General features: G+C 32.9%; 3 protein-coding genes across 4 annotated transcripts; 2 read left to right on the top strand and 1 right to left on the bottom strand.

The window, feature by feature from the left end:
• The first annotated feature begins 5,336 nt into the window (after positions 1–5,336).
• Positions 5,337–7,714, top strand: LOC112695553 (bidirectional sugar transporter SWEET17). The gene is made up of 6 exons (XM_025747929.2): positions 5,337–5,521; positions 5,639–5,675; positions 5,894–6,104; positions 6,180–6,341; positions 6,906–7,025; positions 7,101–7,714. Exons 1-6 carry the CDS (start codon positions 5,362–5,364, stop codon positions 7,473–7,475), a joined length of 1,065 nt encoding a protein of 354 aa, XP_025603714.2. The 5' UTR covers positions 5,337–5,361; the 3' UTR covers positions 7,476–7,714.
• A 1,002-nt stretch (positions 7,715–8,716) lies between these two features.
• LOC112695551 (serine/threonine-protein phosphatase PP1) lies at positions 8,717–11,952 on the top strand. The gene is made up of 4 exons (XM_025747928.3): positions 8,717–9,194; positions 9,264–9,823; positions 9,897–10,082; positions 10,159–11,952. Exons 1-4 carry the CDS (start codon positions 9,002–9,004, stop codon positions 10,180–10,182), a joined length of 963 nt encoding a protein of 320 aa, XP_025603713.1. The 5' UTR covers positions 8,717–9,001; the 3' UTR covers positions 10,183–11,952.
• A 4,239-nt stretch (positions 11,953–16,191) lies between these two features.
• On the bottom strand, positions 16,192–18,624 carry LOC112695550 (dormancy-associated protein homolog 3). 2 transcript variants are annotated; one of them, XM_025747926.3, is made up of 3 exons: positions 17,845–18,624; positions 17,236–17,399; positions 16,192–16,718 (listed from the first exon to the last, which is right to left on the bottom strand). In XM_025747926.3, the coding sequence occupies exons 1-3, from the start codon at positions 17,957–17,959 to the stop codon at positions 16,611–16,613; spliced, it is 387 nt and encodes a 128-aa protein (XP_025603711.1). In that variant the 5' UTR covers positions 17,960–18,624; the 3' UTR covers positions 16,192–16,610. The 2 variants fall into 2 exon arrangements, with proteins under 2 accessions (XP_025603711.1, XP_025603712.1); XM_025747927.3 differs by having other exon boundaries at positions 17,241–17,399.
• Between the last annotated feature and the right edge of the window lie 6,032 nt (positions 18,625–24,656).

Raw genomic sequence — 24,656 nt, 5'->3', positions numbered from 1 at the left:
AGAACAAATTGGGGGCCTACTTTGCAAATAGAGTACACATAAAAATAATATTAAATGGAGCTCAGTACCGCGACGGATTAGTCTTTGGCATGTCGAGCCGAGGGATACCGTGGGAAACCAAAAAAAAAATAATATTTGTACCAATTTCATGTATATTTTGAGTAAAATACCAATTTGATTTTTGTTCATTTGTCCGAATGACAATGAGACCCTTAACTAAAAAAACGATTCACTTTCGCCCTTGACTCTATGCTTCATTTACCAACACAGTCCTTCTGTCATTTTTACTGTCAAAGAATAACGAAATTTACTAATATGCTCGTTAAGTTGGTGAGGTGAGGTTCAGATGGTGAGGTGAATATTAGATGTTCACGTAACTCATTAGAAATGACAAAAATCTATTTGTTCCGTTTCATGTGAGTACGAATCACACTGTTTTTAGGGGTGTTCAAATCCAAACTGATCCAAATTAAACCGCTCATTCAATTCGATCCAAACCGAAAACCGATTAAAACCGCATTAGTTCGGATTTGATTGGATTCTATTTTTTGCAAACCGCTAGATTGGATCGGATTTTGGATCTACTTTTCATAACCGATCCAATCCAATCCAAACCGCACAATGTGCTATAATATTATTATTTTATTATTATATTTACAATTATACTTATAGCATGTTCAATTTGTTATACATTTTTCTATTATTCATGTATTATTATTATTTAATAAATATTTTATGTTCAAAATGTTATTTATTTATTTATTTTAACTAACTTATAAATTTATTTCTATTGTTATGTTATCATTGGCTTTTTAAGATATTGTTAAGACTTGTTATGTCATTGTTGATTATTTAAAATTTGATGTTGAGACTTGTTATATGTATTTAATTTTTTATATTTAAAAACCGCAAATCCAAACCGCTTGTAATCTGATCGGATTGGATCGGATTTTCAAAAAGATTTCATCCAATCCAAACCGCACCGCACATCAATTAAGCGTTCGGATCGGATATTTTTTTCCTTAAAACCGAACCAAACCGCACTGCGAACACCCCTAACTGTTTTGCTGCTCCCAGAAGACGTTATTAGATGATTTTTGTCGTCATCTCTCCCTTTGTTTCATGTTTGAAACCCTAAATCTCTATTAACAGTAGCAGAAAGTATAGGAGTGAAAAAGATAAGGTGAATGATGATGATAGGAGTGTAGATAAATTTTATACATATTTTGATTATCCTGTAGATCTACTATAAGTAATTGATGATGGAGTTAGAGAGAAAATTCTTGAAGGAGAGATGCATTCTAAATACCAGAAAGACATTTGAAGTAACTTGTATTAAGTGTGGCCAAAAGGGCCATTACTACAAGACTTGTTCAAAGTCTCTAACGATTTTAATTGGAAGTATATGGCCAAGAAGAAAAGAAGAGTTAGAAAGGAGAGTGTTGCATCAGTGGATTCTACCAACACCACAAATGTATAATCACTCTAGGATTCGATTGTCGGAATTTTAAGTGTCATATTATATTTTCATGAGGGGTTTAATTGTCTGTAACTAAAATGCTCATGTGTTTAATTCATCATATTTAAACAATGATTTATATAGATTTAGGAAGCACAGAAATTCAAAAAATAGTCAGAATGTCAATTCTGTAGTAACTATCATGAATCTAATGGTGAGTAGGTTCATGGTTATATCTCTCAAAGTTGTGTTCATAATCTTGTCATTGTTTATATATGAATTGTATGTTATTTGTAACTGTAGGTAAAGGCGAAAAAATAAAAGAAGAAACTATCTAAATCAATTCGAAAATGAGGGACTCTAGTAGCACAAGTGGATGAAACTCACTTTCATCATTTGTTCTCCCAAATAGAGGTTGTAACCTAAATCACAATTAAATTATACTATTTCATCGTTCACCCCATCTCTTCTACTCCCACCCTCTCTGCTAGCTCATGAAGGTTAGGGTTCCAAACATGAAATAAAGGGAGAGAGACGACGAGAATCATTTAATAACGTCTTCTGGAGACTACAAAACAATGTCATTCGTGATCCTGTGGAACAAGACAGATAACCCCTTATCCTTTTTAACAAGCCACATGAGTATTTAACATCCACCTCATCACTTTAACCTTCCACTTCAACAACTTAACGAGACACATCAGTAAGTTCTACTACTCTTTAACGATAAAAGTGATAGAAAGATTGGCCGACGAAACATAAAGTTAGGAGTTGAAGTGAATTTTTTTTATTCAAAAATTACGTTGTCATTCGGACAAATGAACAAAATCAGATTGGTACTTTATTATGTATATTTCACTCGTATACCTTTTTTACAGTATTAAAAAAGAATTCATTTTTCATCTCCTTCCACTTTTATTAATTATTTTTAATATCAATAATAAAAAAATATACAAATTATTTGGAATAAAAGACAAAAATGGATACACAAACAAATTATGGCCCAAAGATTAAACAATTTAAAATTTTTGTCCACTCCAAAATTGGAACACAAACTTGTTTAAGACACAGAAATTTCTAATAACTTTTTTTTCTATACTTATTAAATTAATTTGAGTTAGTCAAGTGATCAACTCACAAGTTTGTTTGATCGAGATTTGAATTTCACTTTGTGTATGTAATAATTCATTGACCAACAACAGACTCTTAAATTAAGCTTAGATCTACGACAGATTAATCATTGACTTGTTGAACTAAAAGATACCATGAGTAGCTAATTTTTTTTAAACCCACTCAGATAAAGACACTTAAAACGTATTTTTTAAAAAATATTTTTAAGTAATTAAAATTCAATATATGTAATTAATTAAACCATGTTGTTTTATCAAAATTAGATCAGATAAATTGATTTGGCCAAAAAATCGATAAACTATACCTTGAACAGTTCAACCTGTCTAAATTAATATTTTTTTATAAAAAATAATTTAAATATTCCTATTATAAAAAATTACTAAAATACTTTATATATATATATATATATATATATATTTGAGAACACTAAATTCTAATCTTTTTTTTATGTGTCGTTATGGGGTTAAGATTTAGGGTTTTCAAAATTAAATATATATATATATATATATATATAATAAAAATATTTTAGTCATTTTGTATAATAGGATTATTGTAGTCATTTTTTTATAAAAAAAGAATATTAATTTAAATCAGTTCCAGATTTGGTTTATCGATTTTTTTTTTCAAATCAATTTATCTGATATAATTTTAACAAAAATAATATAATTTAATCGATTATATGTATTAAATTTTAATTAATAAAAAATATCTTAAAAATATTTTAAATATTTTTGTTTGAGTGGCTCCTTTTTTTTTCTTTCTATTATATCAAAATTCCAAAATTTCTCTCTCCGTGTGTTTTTTTTCTAAAAAAAAAAAGATATTTTATTTTAGTTGATGATTTAGATGTTATATGTGAAGAGTAGTAGTGGAAAAAAAATTGAAAGTTGTTTATTAATGTAAAAAAAAAATATGATGATTTTTTTTCAGTATTTATATTTATGTTTGTTCCAAATAAGATAGAGAGACCATTTTTTTTCTTTATCTCGAATTTTTTCTGTCTTTTCTTTATTTATATCTCCAAACACAATTTAAATGGGAGCCCAAAAATCAGATGAGGACGATTTGGTGATAAAATCTAATTTTTCTTCTTACCAAAACATATCCTACATTTGAGCTGTCAAATTATAACTTATATGCAAGACTCTTCTTCCATGCACCCCACCATGGCACATCAGCAACAATGCAAGAGATATATTAAAATTGAAGAAACTGACACACGAAAGAAATTGAAACACTACGCAGTTGGCAGAAAGCAGAAAGTGGACCTAATTTATAATCTTAAGACAAATCGATCTCCTTGCTGATACAAATACAGAATTACAGACATCTACATATGTATACCAAACTTTAAGAAAGGCAAATATGAAATATCAATAACATCGAATAATATGAATACACGCCCTAGCTAGATATACTCATATATGGGTGGACCATATCTTTGTGAACATTGACAACTTCACCGGGATCACTGCTTTAAGATCATCATCATATAGTATTTTAAAAATGTCACCTCTTACACACACAAATTATCGTGCTTCATATATATAATCACACTAGAAAGATGCATACTCCCTTTTTATTTATTTATTTTTTTGGTTTCTTTTAACTAATTAATTATTGGATTATCAAATACATGATCTCCCCTACCCGCTCCACTATTCTGCATTGTACCTTTTTCCTTAGAATTCAAATTCAATTGAACATTGAACTTACCAAACTCAGCACCACACGTTCATTCAATCTTGTAACACAGTACTTTTATTAAATTAAATAAGTAGTTAACAAAAATATCGCTGATTATCCTACCTTTTGGACCTAATCAATCGCCAAATCTTTAATATATAAGGTTAGAACTATTTAATCAACAATTTCCTTTAGAACAATATATACATAACAAAATATAGTCATCCTTGCACTTTACACCATGATATTTTCTTTTCAACTTTTTCTTTCCCCGTGCATCATTCCAAGGTCACTTTATGAGGAATACTACACTCCTAAAAATTATAATATTTCTTTTTTCTAAAATCATAATAATAATTGGATGAAATTAAGTTATTATAAGCTTATATTTTCTTAAGGACAAAAGCCAATTTATATAACAAAAATCGTGCTGTCTAATATTTTTTATTTATTATATTTTTTTTTATTTTGTTATACTGTACCTTGTCACATCTCTCCTTTAAGATACATAAACATTTCATTGGCGACGGACCAGCTAATATTAAACTCGTGCCAACTATAAATTATAGTTGCTAACAGTAACATGAATAAATTTTATCGGAATATTTCATATCGCGAAATTGTAATTGTCACTACACTTTTGTTCTAATTTATTTAAAATTAAAAATGACGGATAAGATAAAACTAATAAAGCACAAGTAATATATGGTGTAATAATATAATATACCTTTTAACTCTCTGGTTGCCAAGAAGTACGGTTATTCAATTAAGAAACACACCACAAAATTGATATTTAATTAAGAAAATTCGTTATGATTTTTGGGAAAGAAAGCTCAAGCGAGCCAATGGAAATATGAAATAGATCCTTTGCAACTAGTTATATTAGCTAGCATGCAACATGTCCCTGTTATATACGTAAAATCAAAGTCGATATATATATATTCAAGGAAAAAAGAAAAAAAAAATAATCAGGTCGGTGATTTAAGTGAAGACAGATTATAAAGTGTTTACAATCAGATTTATCCAAAAGTTGCTTGTCCTTTCACTAAATTAAAAATAAATTACCAAGTTGCTTCCAATATCCGATGGATATAAATATGCTGGAGCCTTCAAAGTTTTTGCATCTTACCATACCATCAAATAGGATTAACACATACATAACTTTTTATCTAAATTTTATTGTTTCATTCATACACATCTCTTCTTCCTTCATGACCACCTTAATCTTTGCTGTTGGAATTATTGGCAAGTCTATACAAATCTTCAACTTTTTTTTTTCCATTTATTATTTGATCACTAAGCTCTTCATCAAATACATTTACTGTTTTTTTAATCTAAACTTTTTAATTTCTTTGCATGCAGGAACTGTGTTATCCCTTCTGGTTTTTGCCTCTCCCATGTATGGATCCTATGTCATCCTACATAGAAATCGTATTAATATATTAATTACTAGGGTTATACTAATATATATACCTTAATTTTGATTAAGATCATAATTAATGTCATCATCATATTATTTAATATTTATTGAAGTCATTTTAATTTATGAATTTTATATTAATAAATCTTATTAACCATTTTCTATTATTAACTTTGACATGTTTTCACAATCAAAAGAACGACGTTTCGTGAAGTGGTGAAGAAAAAATCTACAGAGAATTACAAAGTAGCTCCATATATAGCAACGTTCCTGTGTACAAGTTTATGGAGTTTCTATGGAGGTCTAAAGCCCGGTGGTTTTCTTGTGGCAGCGGTCAATGGTGCCGGTGCCCTCTTTCATTGCGTCTACATACTTCTCTTCCTCCTATATTCGCCTCAACATACCAAGGTCGAAATTAGTTACAACTTATTAACATTGTGTATGTGATATATAGTTTAAGTAATTACTAATAATCAATTACAGGTAAAAACGGCGCAATATGTGGGTGTAGTGGACGTGGGTTTTCTGGCGGCAGTAATTTCAGTAACTGTTTTGGGTCTCGATGGAACCATCCAACTAACAGTTCTAGGAATGTTATGTTCTGGTTTAACTGTAGTCATGTATGCTTCCCCGCTATTAGCCTTGGTATGAATTCCATTTCAGCTATTATTAACTTTTGAATAAATTGTCAAATTAGTCTCTTACAAATTTTTTTAATTAAATTCGTTTTTTAAATATTTTAAATTATTTATATTTTTGTTATTAACAACGTTAAAATTTATTAATATGACATATTAAGTGATACTATAACGTATATTTAATTGGCAATTAATATGATAAGTTTATGAAATTAAATCAAATCAACTTTAAATTAAAAAATTTAAATGTCTCAAGATTCTTCTTCAATTAAGTTTTGATTTAATTTAATATCATTAACTTATTATATTAACCGTTAATTAAGACTCTTCGATATATATTGTAATATTATTTAATATGTTACATTAATAAATTTTGATTCTATTAATAAAAAAAATAACAAAAAAATTAACATTATTAATTTAAAATCTTTAAATAATAAATTTAACAAAAAAAATTAAAAAATAATTTAAAAAACAAATAATTTTTCATGCACAAATTTAACTATTTACTCCGTTAATTCTAAGAGTGCTATCCAAAACTAACAATTGCAGCAATATAACTGTGTAACAGAAAACGGTGATCAAGACAAAAAGCGTGGAATACATGCCGTTTCTGCTCTCACTTTTCATGTTTCTAAATGCTGGCGCGTGGGCACTCTACTCTCTCCTCGTCAGAGATTTCTATATTGGAGTAAGCTAATTTCTTTTACGTATTCAAATTTTTTGGTCATTTTCCTATTTTGGGCCTAATACATGGATAATACAGATACCGAATTTTGTTGGGCTGATATTGGGCTTAGCCCAGATCACAGTTTACTTAAGGTACAAAGAAAAAGTGAGAGCGGCTTCAGAAAAGGGGAACATGGTGAGTGCGATGGAAATGGGAGCATACGGTTACGAGTGCGAAGAAAAACCAAGCAAGACGAATACGAATGGTTATGATGGTGGAGCTATAAAAGTGGCAGAGAAAACTCTTAAAAAGGCGAATAGTCTCCCAAAGCCAACACTGAACCGCGAACAAACCATTGAAAGGGTCCTCCAAAAAGCACTTTCTTTTGGGGAATACAATGATGATCATCATCACGACGATGTTTACTCCATTATTCAACTTATAAACTTCAGACCTCGTACTGTTGCTTAATCGACACTTGAACAAAAAATGGTTGCTGTTTTTATTTTATTTTATTCTATTTTTACCTGGAACTATATATGTGTTGGACTAATCTAAAATTATGTATGCCTCAAGAAAATATACGTATTATTTAAAATGCTTTCATTCATTCAGACATTTAGGAGCATGTAATTGTAAAGTGCCGAATGGTACAATTGATATATCACTGATTCACTGTGAAACTAATAAAAAATCACGTGTGATGTACATTTTACTGCTATTTATATATTTTTATGTTTGAGTTTGAAGAACTAAATATATTTTAAAGATGATGATTAAAACATTAATCAGGCATGCAGGACTCTAAGCCAGCTAGTACACCTATGATTAGCAATATAACAGATTCTCTTTTTGACAATCCAACCCTTTTTAGATCAATTGTAGGTGGTCCTTCGAGCCTATAATCCAATTCTATATGAGAGAATCAAGCACTTTGAGCTGAACTTGTATTTTGTTAGAGATCGAGTTTCAGGGATTGGTTGCAGTCACACATATCCCAGGTTCAAAATAGGTTGCAGATATTTTGACTAAACCCCTTTCACAAGTTCTCTTTCAAAAATTTAGAAGCAAACGCAGATTGGCAACAAAACTTTCCTAAGTTTGTGAGAAGATGTAAGAGTAATTGATTGAAAGTTAGTTATAATAAGTTAATAACTGAACTTATAAATGAGTTAGCTATAACAGATTACTATCATCTGTTATACATAAAGAAATAATGCTGTACAAAAGACACAATCAATAATATACACTTTGAACTTTACATTCACAAATCTTTATTCTCTTTCTCTGCTCACTTTCTCCCCGTCTTTGATTGCATACCAAGCTTTCTTTAGCTTCTCTATTTTGAATGTTCATAATATCAATAAAATGAGAAGATCTACTATATGAAAATAATAGTATAGTATTTTTATATCTTTTTTTTTTACATGTGAATATCAAATACTCACCTTTTTTAATAATATAATGTTTTGTATTTTAAGCAAAAATTACTATAAAAAACAAATTATAACTAAAATTAAATTTTAAACCTACAAACAAAGAATAATAAATTTTCAAAGAAATAAATTTAATTTCACGAATACAATTAAAAGTGAGAATTTTTCTATCATGTCGTGTTAAGAATAATCTGAAGATTCAGTTGAAACGACAACGTTGCTTGTTTGAGATATAGGATAAAAAAGAAAAAGAAGAAAAAAAAAGGACAGGGGAGCAATGATTCCGGGATTGACCAAACTCGAGAAGGGAGTACGGGAAGACACGTGGGTTTGAATTCATACGCGCCAAATGGTGTCAACCTTTGAAGGTTTCAACTTTGAGCGGAATAAAGGAGCCTACTTGGCAGTTGGTAGCGAATTTTACATAGATGAAGGAATGGTTGATTTTGGGCGAAATAAACAGAATTAGTAAAGCTATCTTGTTGACAACTCTCTCTTTCTTTATTTGCCTTCCTTCCTTCATTTAACAGAGAAAGAAAGGGGGCCATCGGGTTGTTTTGGATGATGATGACAATAGAGGGAATGATGGAGAAGGGGGTTCTCGATGACGTCATTAGGAGGCTGCTTGAAGGCAAGGGAGGCAAGCAAGTTCAGCTCTCGGAGTCTGAGATCCGTCAGCTTTGCGTCAACGCCAGACAAATCTTCCTCTCTCAGCCCATCCTCCTCGACCTCCAGGCTCCCATCCGCATCGGCGGTTAGTTAGTTACATCAACTAACTTTCTTTTCCTCTCTTTGCAAAATGTTTACCCTTCAAACGTTGCAGGTGACATACACGGCCAGTACCAAGACTTGCTGAGGCTTTTCGAATACGGCGGTTATCCTCCCACCGCCAACTACCTCTTCTTGGGGGATTATGTAGACAGAGGCAAGCAGAGCTTGGAAACCATATGCCTGCTTTTGGCCTACAAGATAAGATATCCTGACAAGGTTCACCTGCTCAGAGGAAACCATGAAGACGCCAAAATAAACCGGATATACGGTTTCTACGATGAGTGTAAAAGGCGGTTCAATGTTAGGCTGTGGAAGATATTTACAGATTGCTTTAACTGTTTGCCGGTTGCTGCACTCATTGATGGAAAAATTCTCTGTATGCATGGAGGACTCTCTCCTGAATTGCAAACTTTGGATCAGATAAGGGAGATTTCAAGGCCTACTGAGATTCCAGATAGCGGTCTACTCTGCGATCTGCTCTGGTCCGATCCCGATCCCAGCCTCGACGGTTGGGCAGACAGCGACCGAGGCATTTCCTGCACTTTTGGTCCTAATGCAGTTACCGAGTTTTTGGACAAAAATGATCTTGATCTCGTTTGCAGAGGTCATCAGGTAAACCTCCTACTTCCTTGCTCTTCCTGCTCTGCCCTCCTTCCGTATTTATTCTTGTTTTCTTTTCTTGCAGGTTGTGGAGGATGGATATGAATTTTTCGCTAAACGGCGATTAGTTACCATATTCTCTGCTCCAAATTATGGTGGCGAGTTTGACAATGCTGGTGCATTGTTGAGCGTTGATGAATCTCTTGTTTGTTCCTTTGAGATATTGAAACCGGTGGATAAAGGATCCTCATCAAAGGTCACTCTTAAAAAGGTATATTAATAACCTAGCAATGTTTTGAATGGTTGTGACTTGTGAATGTTAGTTTCTAACCTAACTTTTTTGGCAGCCCCCTAAACTTGGCAAGGTATAGTCAGTTGTGGAATTAAAGACGTTCAGTTCAAATAGGAATGCAGCTAACTCAACTTGTACGGAGATGAAACTTTCGAGTAGGAGCTTGGCATGAGTTGAAGACTGTGAATGATGTAATGGCTGAGAGTATTATTATTGTAAACTAGAGTACCCAGGGTAGGCATTCTTCTGTGGCAGCAGCAGCAGACATTTTTGCTTTTTCCACCAGTTGCTTGTGTTAGGATTTGGTTGAATTAGTCCCACATTGCTTAGGATAGCAAATGGAGTGGGTGGCCTAGGCTATAAATATGAGGCTAAGTTCTCCATTTGTTTTTGCACCAGTCAGAAACACTTTAAGCTTGTATCTGATTTTTCTTTTCCTCTGTACTCTTTGATTAGAGAGTGTTGTGAGGTGTAGTTAGATATTTGCTTTGAAAGAGTGTGGGTGTACTGGGGTGCCGGTGAGAGAAAGAAGTCTATGTGTTGTAACAATTTTCACATAGTGATATTCTCTGGTTGTCATTTGACAACGGCCGTGGTTTTTTCTCCGGTAATTGGAGTTTCCACGTTAAATTCTTGTGTTGTGATTGTGTCTATTTTATTTCTCTGTCAAAGGTGTTTTCTCAAGGGGGAATTGTGTCTTATTCCCAACAAGTGGTATCAGAGCTTCGGTTCGGTGGGATTTATTCTTAGTATGCTCTGTGGTTGCAGCCTAGTCTAATCTCTTTGGTTGCTGTTGTTGTTGCTGGAAGGCAGTGTGACTCTGTGAGAGTGCAGTTTGAAAAAGGTTCTGGCTAAGGAAAGACTTGGTATTTAAGTGTGTCCATTGTGACCCACCTCTCTTTCCTGGGGACCCTTCCTAGTGCACGGTCTACAGTTGAGTTATAATATTCCAGTATACGGTTGCAACAATGTCAGGATATTCAAGTGCTGTGAAGCTTGAAATAGAGAAATTTGATGGAAGAATCAATTTTGGCTTGTGGCAAGTACAAGTCAAGGATGTGTTGATACAATCAGGTTTGCACAAGGCGTTGAAGGAGAAGATCTCTGGTTGCTCTCTCTATGAGAGAAGATGATGTTCTCTAGAAGACAAGAAGTATCCTCATGGTATTACCGCACTGCCATGGATAAGGATAAGTTGTGGCAATCGGGTCCACAATTGCACACGGGCATTGGTTGGCGTTGAGATGCAAGGTGTGTGGCGGAGTTAGGTCGATGGCTGAAGAACTTCCAGGAAAAGCCAATTTGGAAGTTGCACCATGAATTTTCAGCAAGGTTTCGATCTGTACCAAGGCGAAATTCTTGGAGTGGTCTAATTCCAAGTGAGTATACTTTCATGGTGGAGTATGATAGTTCTCTGAACTATGATTGTCGGTATAGACAATGGCAGCAAAGAATTGTCGGTGTTGACAATGGAAGCTGAAGATGTGTGACTATTTCAATCAAGGTGGAGATTGTTAGGATTTGGTTGAATTAGTCCCACATTGCTTAGGATAGCAAATGGAGTGGGTGGCCTAGGCTATAAATATGAGGCTAAGTTCTCCATTTGTTTTTGCACCAGTCAGAAACACTTTAAGCTTGTATCTGATTTTTCTTTTCCTCTGTACTCTTTGATTAGAGAGTGTTGTGAGGTGTAGTTAGATATTTGCTTTGAAAGAGTGTGGGTGTACTGGGGTGCCGGTGAGAGAAAGAAGTCTATGTGTTGTAACAATTTTCACATAGTGATATTCTCTGGTTGTCATTTGACAACGGCCGTGGTTTTTTCTCCGGTAATTGGAGTTTCCACGTTAAATTCTTGTGTTGTGATTGTGTCTATTTTATTTCTCTGTCAAAGGTGTTTTCTCAAGGGGGAATTGTGTCTTATTCCCAACAGCTTGTAGCTTGTGTAATGTGTGAGCATCAAAGATATTTCATGTTTTCAAATGTAAAGATTTCTATGCCATTTGTCTGAATGACTGCTCAAGGATATTGTTTTTGGCAGTACGAGGCTGGCTATGGCACTAAATCGTATGAACATTTGCAGTCTTCATATGAATAGAATGCCTTGTTCTGATTCATAGCAACAACCATATCTCAGTTATTTAGTTATAAAAAAAGAAAAAAAAAGGAGGTGTTTTCCTATGCAATCTGTAATTCTGTATCGTTTAGTTGAATTGAATTGTGTAAAAATGATCTTACTTTCTTAAACAATGCCAGTATTTTGTGTAGTAGCTAATTGCATATTTAATTATCATCATCGTCATCATCATCACCACATTTCTCCTTTTATCATTGTCAACCGGAAATGAAAACTAAGAAATTATTTATTCTCTTAGTGATCATTTGAACATTTAACCGTTAAATTGCTGGAAGAATTAACAGATTTTAAAATTATAACAAGATTTGTTGAGCTTACTTTGTAGTTTATTCAATATTTAAGAGGATATCTTACAATAATTTTAAGATACTACTATATCTTCACTCAATGAGAAAAATCATTATGATGTTTAGCAGTTTTGATTGACTGTGCAAATAAATAGAGATGTAATGGTAAAATCCACAAGGTCTTTGAAGTAAATGAAGAAAATAAGCATTTCCAAAATATGAGTGGTGGAACAAGATAAGCGTACATTTTCTTGAATTAGCCCTGTTGATTTTCATTTACCACAGAAGGACCTAAGAATAAGATAGAATGAGAAGCGAATAAGTAGCTAATGAACAGAACTATTTCCGGTATGCCATACAGAAAGGGCTTATTAAAGATAGAATGAGATGGAAGAAGAGGAGGGAAAGCTGGAAGCCATTTTCTTCTGTGCGACTGTGCGGGAACTACACTCAAATAAAAAGATTAAAAGATCAGCATTTCAGCATAAGAAAGGTGGGTGGGGCCTATGATCTGAAAGTAAGCGATCCATTAAGATAAAGCCAATTAGTTGGATACTTATCGGAGAATGGGAACGGAGCTTACTTGTTTGGGAGGGTCGTCCACTTTGTGTGCCTCTGCAATATCTGAAAGATTAGTCATTGGACTTCTAACATGATAGATACCCTGGTGCAAACAAAAAAAAAGCCAATTAATTGGATTGAAACATAGTAGCACACACGACCCGAGATAGATAAATAAAAACATAGGTCAATAGCAATAAATTTAAAAGGAGGACAAATAACGATTTTATAATTATCTTTATGTAAACTTTTTTTATTCTTAGATGATAAATTATAGAGATAAATTTTAATATATTATTGTTTTACTTAATTTTTAATACTTTGATCAGGATGTCAAATTGAGCTTGTATTAAAATATTAGTTTAGAAAGTAGATATAACTCTTCTAAAAAAATGAATTTGACTCAAGAATTATTTAGTGTTTATGTCGAAATTGAGTGCGTCGAACTATTAGTGGCAAGTTGCAACAAATAATATAAAAATGTGTAAAATAAATGAAAAAAAATTTAAATTATTGAAAATATAAAAGTGAAATGAAAATTAACAACAAACTAATATGTAAAATAAAGAAATTAAAAGAAAAAAAATAAAAAATAAGAAAATAAAATAGGCTCCTAACACTTACAATCTCACATACACTTGCATTCTATGATTTTCTGTTTTGCTGTTGAAAATGAGAATTTTTGTAGAGTTTGTCTCATGTAATATTTTTTTTTATTAAAATTCCTTTTTCCCTTCTAAACTTCTTCTATTTATAATTCTCAAGACCTGCTACTAGGGGTGTATATGAGTCGGGTCACACCGGGTTTGGTTTAACTCAAATCCGTACCGAAATATAGACCGGGCCTAATTTTTAGACCCTAACCCGATTCTAAACCCGATAAAATCTAACATCTTCGGACCGGGTGAAAATCAGATAAAAACCGGATAAAAACCGTGTCTTTAGCATGTAAAAATCACCTAATCTCCAACCATTATTTCACAATTCACATAGTAAAATTCACTTAAAAAAATATAACAAGAACCAACCCTTCTCTAAAATTAAAGCATAACCATAATCAATACTAATATTGTCTAAAAACACCAAATATTTAAATCAATACAAATAACACAATGTTATGCATTAGTCTAAAGTCTTATGCATTTTAAATATAAAACATTAACTTATAATCTTATAGGTAGCGTTTGGTGGAGAGACAGGAACGGAAAGACTGAGACTGAGAGACAGAGATTAAGAGACAGAGATTGAAATAAATCTTAGTATTCTGTTTGGTACAAAGTGAGAAACAAAAATAAAGGTATTTTAGATATAAAATGTTATTAAAGTTTCAGTTTTCATCTCTAAAAATTTTAGTCCCCTGTGTCTCCATTTTTTAGAGGTACTGAAATACTAAAATTTTAGTACCAGTTTTTGAACTAATAACATGATACTGAGTCTCAGTCTCCCAATCTCTATTTTAGTACCTCAAAACAAACGCTACCATAATGACTAATAACACAAAATATTAAGATTTACAATATTTAAATTCCACATTAGAATAGCCATGAGCCATCACTAATAACACAAAATATTAATTGTGTATAACGACTGAGTCATCGGGCCGAGTTCGGGCGACCCGAACTATGACCGACCCCGACCCGAAATAATAACCGGGTCTATTTTTGAGACCCTTATCGACCCTAAAACCGATGAAATCACACTAAATTAACCCCTAAAATGTTCGGGACTGGATCGGGTCTCTAGACCGGGCCGGACCATGTACATCCCTATCTACTACTGAAAAATTTTGACCACGACCTTAATTCCTCTTTTTTCTTATGTTCTTATCTTGCTCTTCAATATCCACGTTTTTCATTGTGAAGGTATTTAATCATGTGATTTTTATGGTTTCGACTCATTTTTTATCATTAAGTCCTCGACTTTGACTATCATTCTTATTGTAGTTGAAAGTGTTATTTTTCTATAGCTAAAAATAAATATCTGATCCGTCGATCTTTCTCAAATTTCGATGAATCGCAGTCGAATTGTTTCATAAGTCGAAACTCATATCAATTGTTATAAAAATGTTATCTTTATTTAAAATATGGCTAAAATAAATAAGTCACATTTTTAAACAAATATTTTTATAATTTATTTTTAATTTTATTTGTAGTATGTGTCAAAAATAAAAAATAAAAAGGACAACATCGTCCAAAAAACAAAAGTGACAGCGGAACATGGATTGAAGTGTGAGGCGTGCATGTCGAAGTAGCCATCAAGCCAGACCAAAAAAAGAAGTGGCCATTAAGGGAGACAATGCAAGGTGAGTAGGTGAGTGTTTCCCATTCACCCCTAATTTTTTTCTGTATGGAATAAATGAGCGATATACCCATCATAATTTTTTAGTGTTTTTTAAAATTACAGAAGAAATGTCTAATTTTGATTTATATTAAGATTAAAAAATTTATAAAAGGTCAATTATAATATAAATAAACTCAAACTAATTTTTTTTATTCTTTATTTTAAAATGTGAGAAATTAAAATAATAGTGTTACATTTTTTTGTAATAAATTTATTTTTCAATTAGTTAGCTAAATTTCTAATTAGTTTTCTAACGGAACTCAGAAATTAACAATCCTACCGTCAACAATCTAAAAAAATAGTATTATCTATATCAAAAATAAAACAAAGCGCCCATTCACACTATCGTTAACTCAAATTCGTATTTTTTGAGCTTAATGCATTACTGAAATTGTATTTACAGTGACTTAGTGCATTACTATAACCACCAATGAACTCAGTGCATTAATCAACCAATGTTCCTCATTCAACACGCCACAAAGTGGATTCTTCAATATGTTTTCTTAGACTCCAGACGGCAGTCAAGAGTGTATATATATTATGCCCCCCTTTTCCCATAAAATATATATATTGTTAGCTGGCTCTTAAATTACAATATGATTTAATTATTATCATTAATGCCCACAATTGTTTCAGGACATTCACTAGTTCTGTTAAACTACCTTATAGCATTAGTAAATTATGAAGAATTTCACTCTGAAGCCTCAGCACGCAGCTCATATCTAAAACCTACCGATGGAGGACAGATGATGATAAAACTCAGATGTAAAACAAATTACAAATTCGTGGGATGCATGCTTGTTATTGAGGGAACGAAAACTTACAGGGAGAAGAAATGAGCAATGACAAACAAACGCAGAATTGCTCTATACACACATACTAATTACATACAAAGAGTTTCCTACAACTTACTAAACCATTACAAGCTCACCTAAATGACCTAATGTCCTAATTATTAAAGATATATAGAAGCTAAAACCACACAGCTGCATCGCATGATCTGAACTGGTGCGCGACCTCACCTTTACAGAATTGAAGGTCAGCTCACTCGAACACATACACATACACATACATTCATGCATATATAATATACGTACATACACTAAACAAAATTGGCCCGATACAGCAAAGGCCAAACACAGCATCCACATCAGCTACAGATACATTTGTGAGTAGTGTGACTCATTATTTCTCACACATCGAAAGGAGTAGAAGTGCTTGATCTGTTCTGGCCTCTCTTCTCGTACGCATCTGATGCCGATTTTCTTCGAAACCGAAACGACTCTCTAGACCCTGATACCACATATGAGATCAATTTCAATCCTCTGTCTCTGAGAGTGATGAACACCAATAATTTACTCAAAACAAATTCAACTAAGTCAAAGACCAAGTGGTCCTGAACACTCAACTATTCTCTAGAACCACAAACCTAATCAATGAACTTATGGATATTATTTGTATTCAATGATGACTTGTCGATTATTTTATTACTAACCAAATTATGAAGTAATAACCCTAGTTAGTTGTAGTTGACACCTGGGTTAGGTTGGATCCAGAATTATGGACACAAGTAAATGACTTATAATGGCCAGATAATTGTGTTTTTGAGAAAATGTCCTTTTCGCATTCGAGTATCATAACTACCCTACCAAACACTGCTTATAATGAATTATTTTGAATGATAGCCTACCACGCCATAAAAGGACAAATTTGCCCCTACCACCAATTCTGGATCATCCGTTTCGTTTACGACAAACACCACTTGAGTTACAGTAGATGCATAGTAGTACTAAAATAGAGAAACAACGACCTCACCGGAAAACGGAGACACCGGAGGAGTAGAACCCGCGGGAGAAATCGGCGGTGATCCACTCTGGTACCCCGGCGGTTTCGCGATCATGATACTACGAGTTACTCTCATCGTCTCCTCCGACGATTCGTCGCCGTACGATCTCATGCTCCCAATCTCTGATTCTGATCATCAATCAACCAATATGCCTAGCTGTTAGCACCATATTTTAATTTCTTACGAAAACCAAAATAACACTTAAAAGGAAAAAAGAAACACGAATTTCGTCTGGTTAATTAATTTCGATTATTTCAGATCTTGTATCATCATATGAAATGAATTCATTTAATTCCTTTCGAGCTTGGAGCTCCGTGATCTGAGGATATGTAACCTAAAACACAGAAATTAAACTTCGTTTCCAAGGTTACTTAAACAATATGAACCGTTAGATTATAACAAGTAACAGTAATAATAATTCAGTTTATGATTCATGATTTGAGATTTGTAGTTGCGGTCCTTCGAGAATTCGCATGCAAATATCGCCGGTGAGTTTATATATATTAATATGTTATTGGTAAGCGCAAGTAGTAGTAGCAGTAAGTAATTAACGTGGCAGAGTACAGCTCGTACCCTTGCCGGAGCTTGAACGGAAAGTGAAGGTGTGGTGCTTTCGGAGCTTGCCGAGACCGCTCTCCGGCCGAGGGCCGGCGACGGTGTCATCCCACAACTGGTCGAGAAGGCCCATAAGTGTGGATCAAGCGTATTTTAGCAGATCCGGCGTAACGGCGATCCCAATGACCAGGTTTCAGAATCAGGGATGCTACCATGTACCCAGGTGCCCCCTATTTAACGAGCGCCATGAGTTAAAGGTCGAGCAAGTTGGTAGGGTCAAGGTTAATCTCAGCCGTACGATGCGATCAATACTGAGGCGGTGACGTGGCCACTTGGTTCGGGTTCGGGTTCGGGTTCGGGTTCGGATAAGGATACTCTAGCGCATGGGGCCCAATAGTACTGAGTGAGTCTTTTACTTGACCGAAAAGAGGAAGGGTGACACGTGCTATTGCTTGTGTCACGTGACAAAGCCATTTTCCCACGGTTTTTGTTTCTTTTTATCCGATTAAATTAAGATTCGATGAGTCCTTTTTTACCTTATATTTACATATCCAAATTAAAAGTTGACCTTATGAATTATGATTCAGCTGATGATCTCTTATCAAGCTTGCAAATAAGGACACTTATAAAAGACAATTCTCGCGCAAGTAGGATTACTAATAGCAGCCGGCACTGTGCTGAGTTTTCTGATTAGTTTAGATCATTGTAATTATTTTGGGTCCCTTAAAATGTAAACACACTAGTGTCGGTAAAAATGATGCAAAAGTACGTGTATATTCCAAAATATTCTATATGTTATAGTGACATGGGGATCAGCAATTTGAAAACTAAAGAATACTGAATTAAAATTCATCATAAAATTTGGATTTAATGACGAATCGATATCTAATTTTTTATTTTTAGATATTTAAATTTTTGAAAATTTAAAAATATATTTAATTTTTTAATTTTTTTAAAATTTAAATATATTAATCTTTTAGTATAATTTGTTTAATTTTAAAAATTCTCTCACGTGTACATCCATATCAATCAGGTTAGTACAATAGGAGTTACCGTTTGATTTTTTTGTTGAATCTCACAAACTCAAGAGAACATGAGGGATTAATATTTTCAGATTTTAAAAAGGTCATGAAATTAAATGTATTTATAAATCTTCAAGAATTTAAATGTCTACAAATCAAAAGATTAAAGACTTATTTAACCTTTTCTCTAAAATTTGATACGGAATATTAATGAATAAATCGGTTTCGTTAGGTAAATAATAAAAATTGTGAATAACGTAAATAATGGATTATAATTTTGGTCCAATAACATTAAAAAAATCATCTTTAATTATTTTTATTAAAAAATTTATTTTTTATATTTCAAATTTTAATTTTTTTTTGTTTTGTTGACCATCGTAACACTATACTCATAAACTCTCTCATTGGTGATACTCCATTTTTCATCGGCCACACTGGTCGGCGTTAATTCGCCTCTCACAGCAAGTATCAACATTGTTCTTTCTTTTCTACCCTGCCTTCTCATCAGCAAAAAAATTAAACATATAATTAAAAATAAAATTAATCATCCGCATAACTAATAAAATGAATATCTATTATAATTTAATTGTATATATTTGAACTCCAATCCAAAAAACTAAACATCCAATTTGAAATAAAAATAACCATCTACATACCTAGTAAAATAAACATCCAGTATACAATGGTACCAACACCACGCCTACAACATCAACCACGATAATGAGCTTGGGACTTCTATCAGCGGTGATTGTGAACAGTGATCACAAGATAACAATGGAAAGAGGATACGGAAGGTGCATAGGACAGTGAAGGAAAATGGACGGGGATGTGGCTATGGCTGCATCTGAGAGCGGTGCAAGTACAGCGGTTACAATTGCGACTGTACGGGTGTGGGGGAGAGCAGTGTTCAGTTGCGTCTGCAAAGGGTGAAGGAATAGTAGTATTTTGCTGCATCTGAACGGCGTGAGGGGGGACGGCGACATTCTGTTGCGTTTAAACTGCTGTCTTTAGTGACAACGCTGAGTTCTGGTGGTAGATCGAATATGAAAAATGTATGATAAGCAACAAATATAAAATAATGGAGTAACCGTATGAATGAATAATAGAATTATGCATAAATTCTTATTTTTAAAATTTAAAAATTTAAAAATTAATTAATTAATTAAGAATTTGAGTTAATTTTTTTTAATCTGTTGTTCATATTATTTATTATATACATTATTTCTTATATTTTTTTCCGAATCAATTAATGAAAGAATAAAAACAAATGAGTTAGCCCAAAAGTGCTATTACACCCGACGCATGACTTGTTTGAATAAATAAATAGTAAAATATCATTTTTATCTTTGATATTTGAGGTAAGTCTTAAAGTTGTATCCAATATTTCAATTGTCTTATTTAAATCTCTAACGTTTTAAAACTGACTCAATGTTATTCTGTCGTTAGGAATCCATTAACATAATTGACGGCGGGACAAAATTGAGACAATTTTAAAACGTTACGGACTTAAATAGGACGAAAACGTTGGGGACAAAAATAATACATAGAAATAAATTTTAATTTTATCTTTTAATAATATCAATTTTTTACTATACATAGTATTCAATTTTTTAATCACATCTAAGTAAATTACACTTAATCATATTACTTTTATTTTAAATAAATTATTTTTTTTATAATTTTACTATTAAAGATTTTTAGTTATCATGAAATGTTTGTAGAATTACTAGTATATAAACTTGCAGAAAAGAAAAAAATATATATATACAATAAAATATAAATTATACCTTTTGTCTCTAATGTATCAAAATTCTTTAAAATTAAAAAAATAAATTTATTTAAAATGAAAGTAATGTAATTAAGTATAATTTATTTAGATATAATAAAAAAATAATTGAATACTATGTGCAGTAAAAAATTAATATTATTGAAAGATAAAATTAAATTAAAATTTATTTTTATGTATCGTTTTTGTCCCTAACGTTTTCGTCCTATTTAAGTCCTTAACGTTTTCATTCTATTTAAGTCATTAACGTTTCAAAATCGTCTCAATTTTGTCCCGCCGTCAACTCTATTTTGGGGTGGCTATGGGGCAGGTTTTTGTTCTACCTGACTCCGCTCTACCCTACAAAAACTCGCATCGAACCCACTCCTCTCCTATCCGCGGGTAGTAAAATGTTAAACCCTAATCCGCCTGCCCCGATAATTATTAAATCTAACAAATAAAATTAAATTTTAAAAATTATATAACTATCATTTACATACATAATATAAATTAAAGTAAAAATTTAAATATGATACAATATTATTAATCATTTTACTAATTAATATATATCGGGTGGGTTCAACACAAACCCGACCCGACCACGCCCAAGAACCCTCCTCGGTGCAGGGGCGGGTAATTATCTGCCTCGAATGGGTAGGGGCGGGGTGGGTAACCGTGTGTTCGGGTAGTGTTGTCACTCCTAACTCTGTTAATGGATCTTTAACGGTAGAATAATACTGAGTCAATTTTAAAAGACTTAAATAGGACAATTGAAGCAGACGATTTTAAAACTTATTCCAAACGTTTGGGACAAAAACGATACTTTAGTTATAAATAAATTGAGCAATGACACGTAACGACATTGTTAAGGTCGTTTCCCATAATCGGCAAGAACCACACACACGATGGCTCCATAATTATGTTAGCTAGCAGGGTCCTTTTCATGGGCAGGGCCATCTTTGTTTTAGCTAGGGTATAAAATACACCAGTTTCAATTTGATTCCGTCAAATAGAGGTAACTTGTTAAATCGTTTTTCTTCCTTTTCCTTTTTTCCGTTTGATTAATCTCTTCTTTCTTTTTCCCTGTCTCTTATTGATCTTAAAAATTGACATTAGATAGAGACATCTACCAGTAGAGAAAGAGCCCAATGCTAAACTTTAACCTACTTTTAACGTGGGCCTTTCAACTCTTAATTACTTAACCCTTGTTTGGTATGCTAAAAAGGACTGCAAGAAAAAAAAAAAGGAGGAGGAAATTAAATCAGACTTTTTTCTTCTCTTGTTCGTAGCAATTCCCCCTTGAAATGAAATAATTTGGAATGGGAAAGCTTTCAACGTTTCTAAACTTTAATTTGTTTCATCTCACCCTCTAATTGCATGAGAGGTGTTAAGAAGGGATTATTTTTTTATCTTCGAATTTTGCACATTATAAATTAACTTTTACTACATCGAAGTAATAAATTAATTAGAAACATTCGTATATGTTTCAAACTTTCAAATTTGTTTCATTTCTTCGATGATATCTATTCAGAGGGGAAGCATCCTTTTGTTTCTACTTTCTACTCATCCAAATATTCTTATTTTCTAAGTTTCTTCTGATGCAGTAACTTTGGTAGCTAAAGGTAAATTAATGGGATGTCCAAAACAAAATTTTAGGTGAGTCTGACGGGAAGCTGCCACGCTCTTTCCCTTTTAGGAGTTTTCTAGCTTTGGGTCAACACTGTCTCAAGAAGAAGACAAGAAGGTCAACAACAAGTTAATTATTATTATTGTCAACACCAATAAAGATAAGTTCACTAAAGAGATTCCAGTGATGTACATCTAAAATATATATATGGGCCTAAGCGTCAGCCCAAACCACCGACAATATTCGTAACTGATTTCTTTTGGGCCTTTTGTGCTAGTGTTTGATTACGAAACAAAAAAGAGAAAATGATAAGGTTCGGCGGATAGATACATTGTACAATATCATTCACACAAATTTATTTATACTTTTAATGTATTTTTTTGTGTATGAGAAGTGAAAAGTATGAGTGTGTTAGTAATCAAAAGAATTTTTGGTTAGGGATCCAGAGTAGGGAACATATATATCACAATAATATTGGGCGATAGTAGTTGAGAGTAGCATATGAACCTTCATGTTGGCCCAACACGCAACCTCAAATAAAGTGCAATCCGTGCATAAACACCACCACACCCATGACCCACTCAAACCATCTCATCTCCTTACACTAATTTCATGCATAAAAGGAGAAAATTCTATTAAAAAATAGAGAATATTGTTGATGGAGATTAATGAGATCATTGATGTAGTATTATCCGTTTTAGGCAACATATGAAGAAAGTAGTGGTTGCAAGTTTTGGCGGCAGAAAGTGTATGGCCAACAAAATTAAACTGACATACATACATACGCAATGATCAGTGCAGTGAATCTAAAAGCCTTGATCAGGGTAAGAATAAGATTCAGTGGGTCCCCCCTCAAATTCCTACCATCACACACCTCTTACTCTTATCAATTTTTAATTCTAATCTTACTCCAATAATGTGTTGCTCTAATTACAGGGGCCGGGTAGTAGGGGTTATTATTCACTTACTTGAAGTTGTTGATGATTGCTTGTATAGCTCCATTCAGCTTTAAAGCATAGCCACTTGGAGACTCAATCTCTTAAATTCCATGTTTCACTCTCTCTTTCTCTCTCTCTCTCTCTCTCTCTCTCTCACAAGATAGAGTTACTTACTTACTTCACTTCCCCTGTATAAATATGCAAGAGCTTTTCTCATCTTCTCTCAAAAGAACTACCATGCATTACCATTACCTTGGTGGGTTGGTCTTGTTGGAGAAGCAGGGCACGTGCAAACATCTCTATACCTTTCTCTGGTGGGGTCTAACTGCACGTGTTCTCCTTCTCCAACATGATTCTCCCACCACCCTTGTTCATGCATAACCCAATTTTGGTAACATTATCCTTGTAATTAACGTTTGTAAGTGTACGCCAATCTTTCTTTTTGTTTTTATCTCCTACTTCTCTCTACTGATGATAATGGTAAAACCGTTGCTTTCTTTCTAAACGACAAATAAAGGTGCTATCTTATTCAGTTCATTCTTGCTTTGAGCTTTTACTAATATTTGTTTCTTTATTATGTGATCCCTCTTATTTTACAGGTCAATGTACATCAAATACATAGTGATGAGCACTGATCATGAGGGACCCGTGGAAAAAATATTGGTGTTGCCACTGACTAGTGATTAGAGACTATAGAGACTAGTACATTTCCATTTTCATTGCTTGGAATGCACGTTTTCCTCTGCTTCTACGTTATGATTAGACTATATGTGGGTGGTGATGGAAGCACTAATGTATCTTTATTCTTAGTACATTCTCTTTAGTATTAGTATGATGGTATCTACTGGTTACATTCATAAAGTGATTGTAAATAAAGTCTCAGGCGTTTGATCTGGTTTCTGTGTTCACCTCCTTGAGCATTTTTAGTTAGTTTCAAAATGGACAATAAAATAAATAAATTCTGAAATAGAACATAATGAATTGACTTTTTGAGCAAGGCAATTCCATATGAATTTCTTATCATCATGCGTGGTCAAACAATAGTGGAAGAGATGGATGCTTTTCTGTCATGTCTCGCATTATTTACAATGTTTACCTTAAATTTTCTGGTGTGAACTGAACTAATGCTGGGGTCATACATTAATTCATTAAAGTACTGGTTTTGAATTCCTATAAAAGAAAACATTTTGTTTTGTTTTGTTTCATGCAACTATTATGTGTGTGATTCAAACGAAGTCCCTTTCAATAACTTTAATAATTGTGTAAAGCTGTTCATAGTGATAAGTGAGAGAGAAGTTGTTTTTTTATTTACAAAAAGATACATGTCTTTTAATACATTTATCTCAATACAACCAGTAGAATTGTCAAATTATTGAGTAATTAATTCTTTTCGTATTCCACACTACTTAGTACATTTTCTCTTGCAATTATGCATAGAGAATGTTTAATAAGAATAATAATCACTCCCAAGTCTCAGT

Source organism: Arachis hypogaea, chromosome 6 (genome assembly GCF_003086295.3).
Source record: "Arachis hypogaea cultivar Tifrunner chromosome 6, arahy.Tifrunner.gnm2.J5K5, whole genome shotgun sequence".
Lineage (NCBI taxonomy): Eukaryota > Viridiplantae > Streptophyta > Magnoliopsida > Fabales > Fabaceae > Arachis > Arachis hypogaea.
The sequence above is the reverse complement of the archived record's forward strand: the minus strand, read 5'-3'. Positions and strand labels throughout refer to the sequence as shown.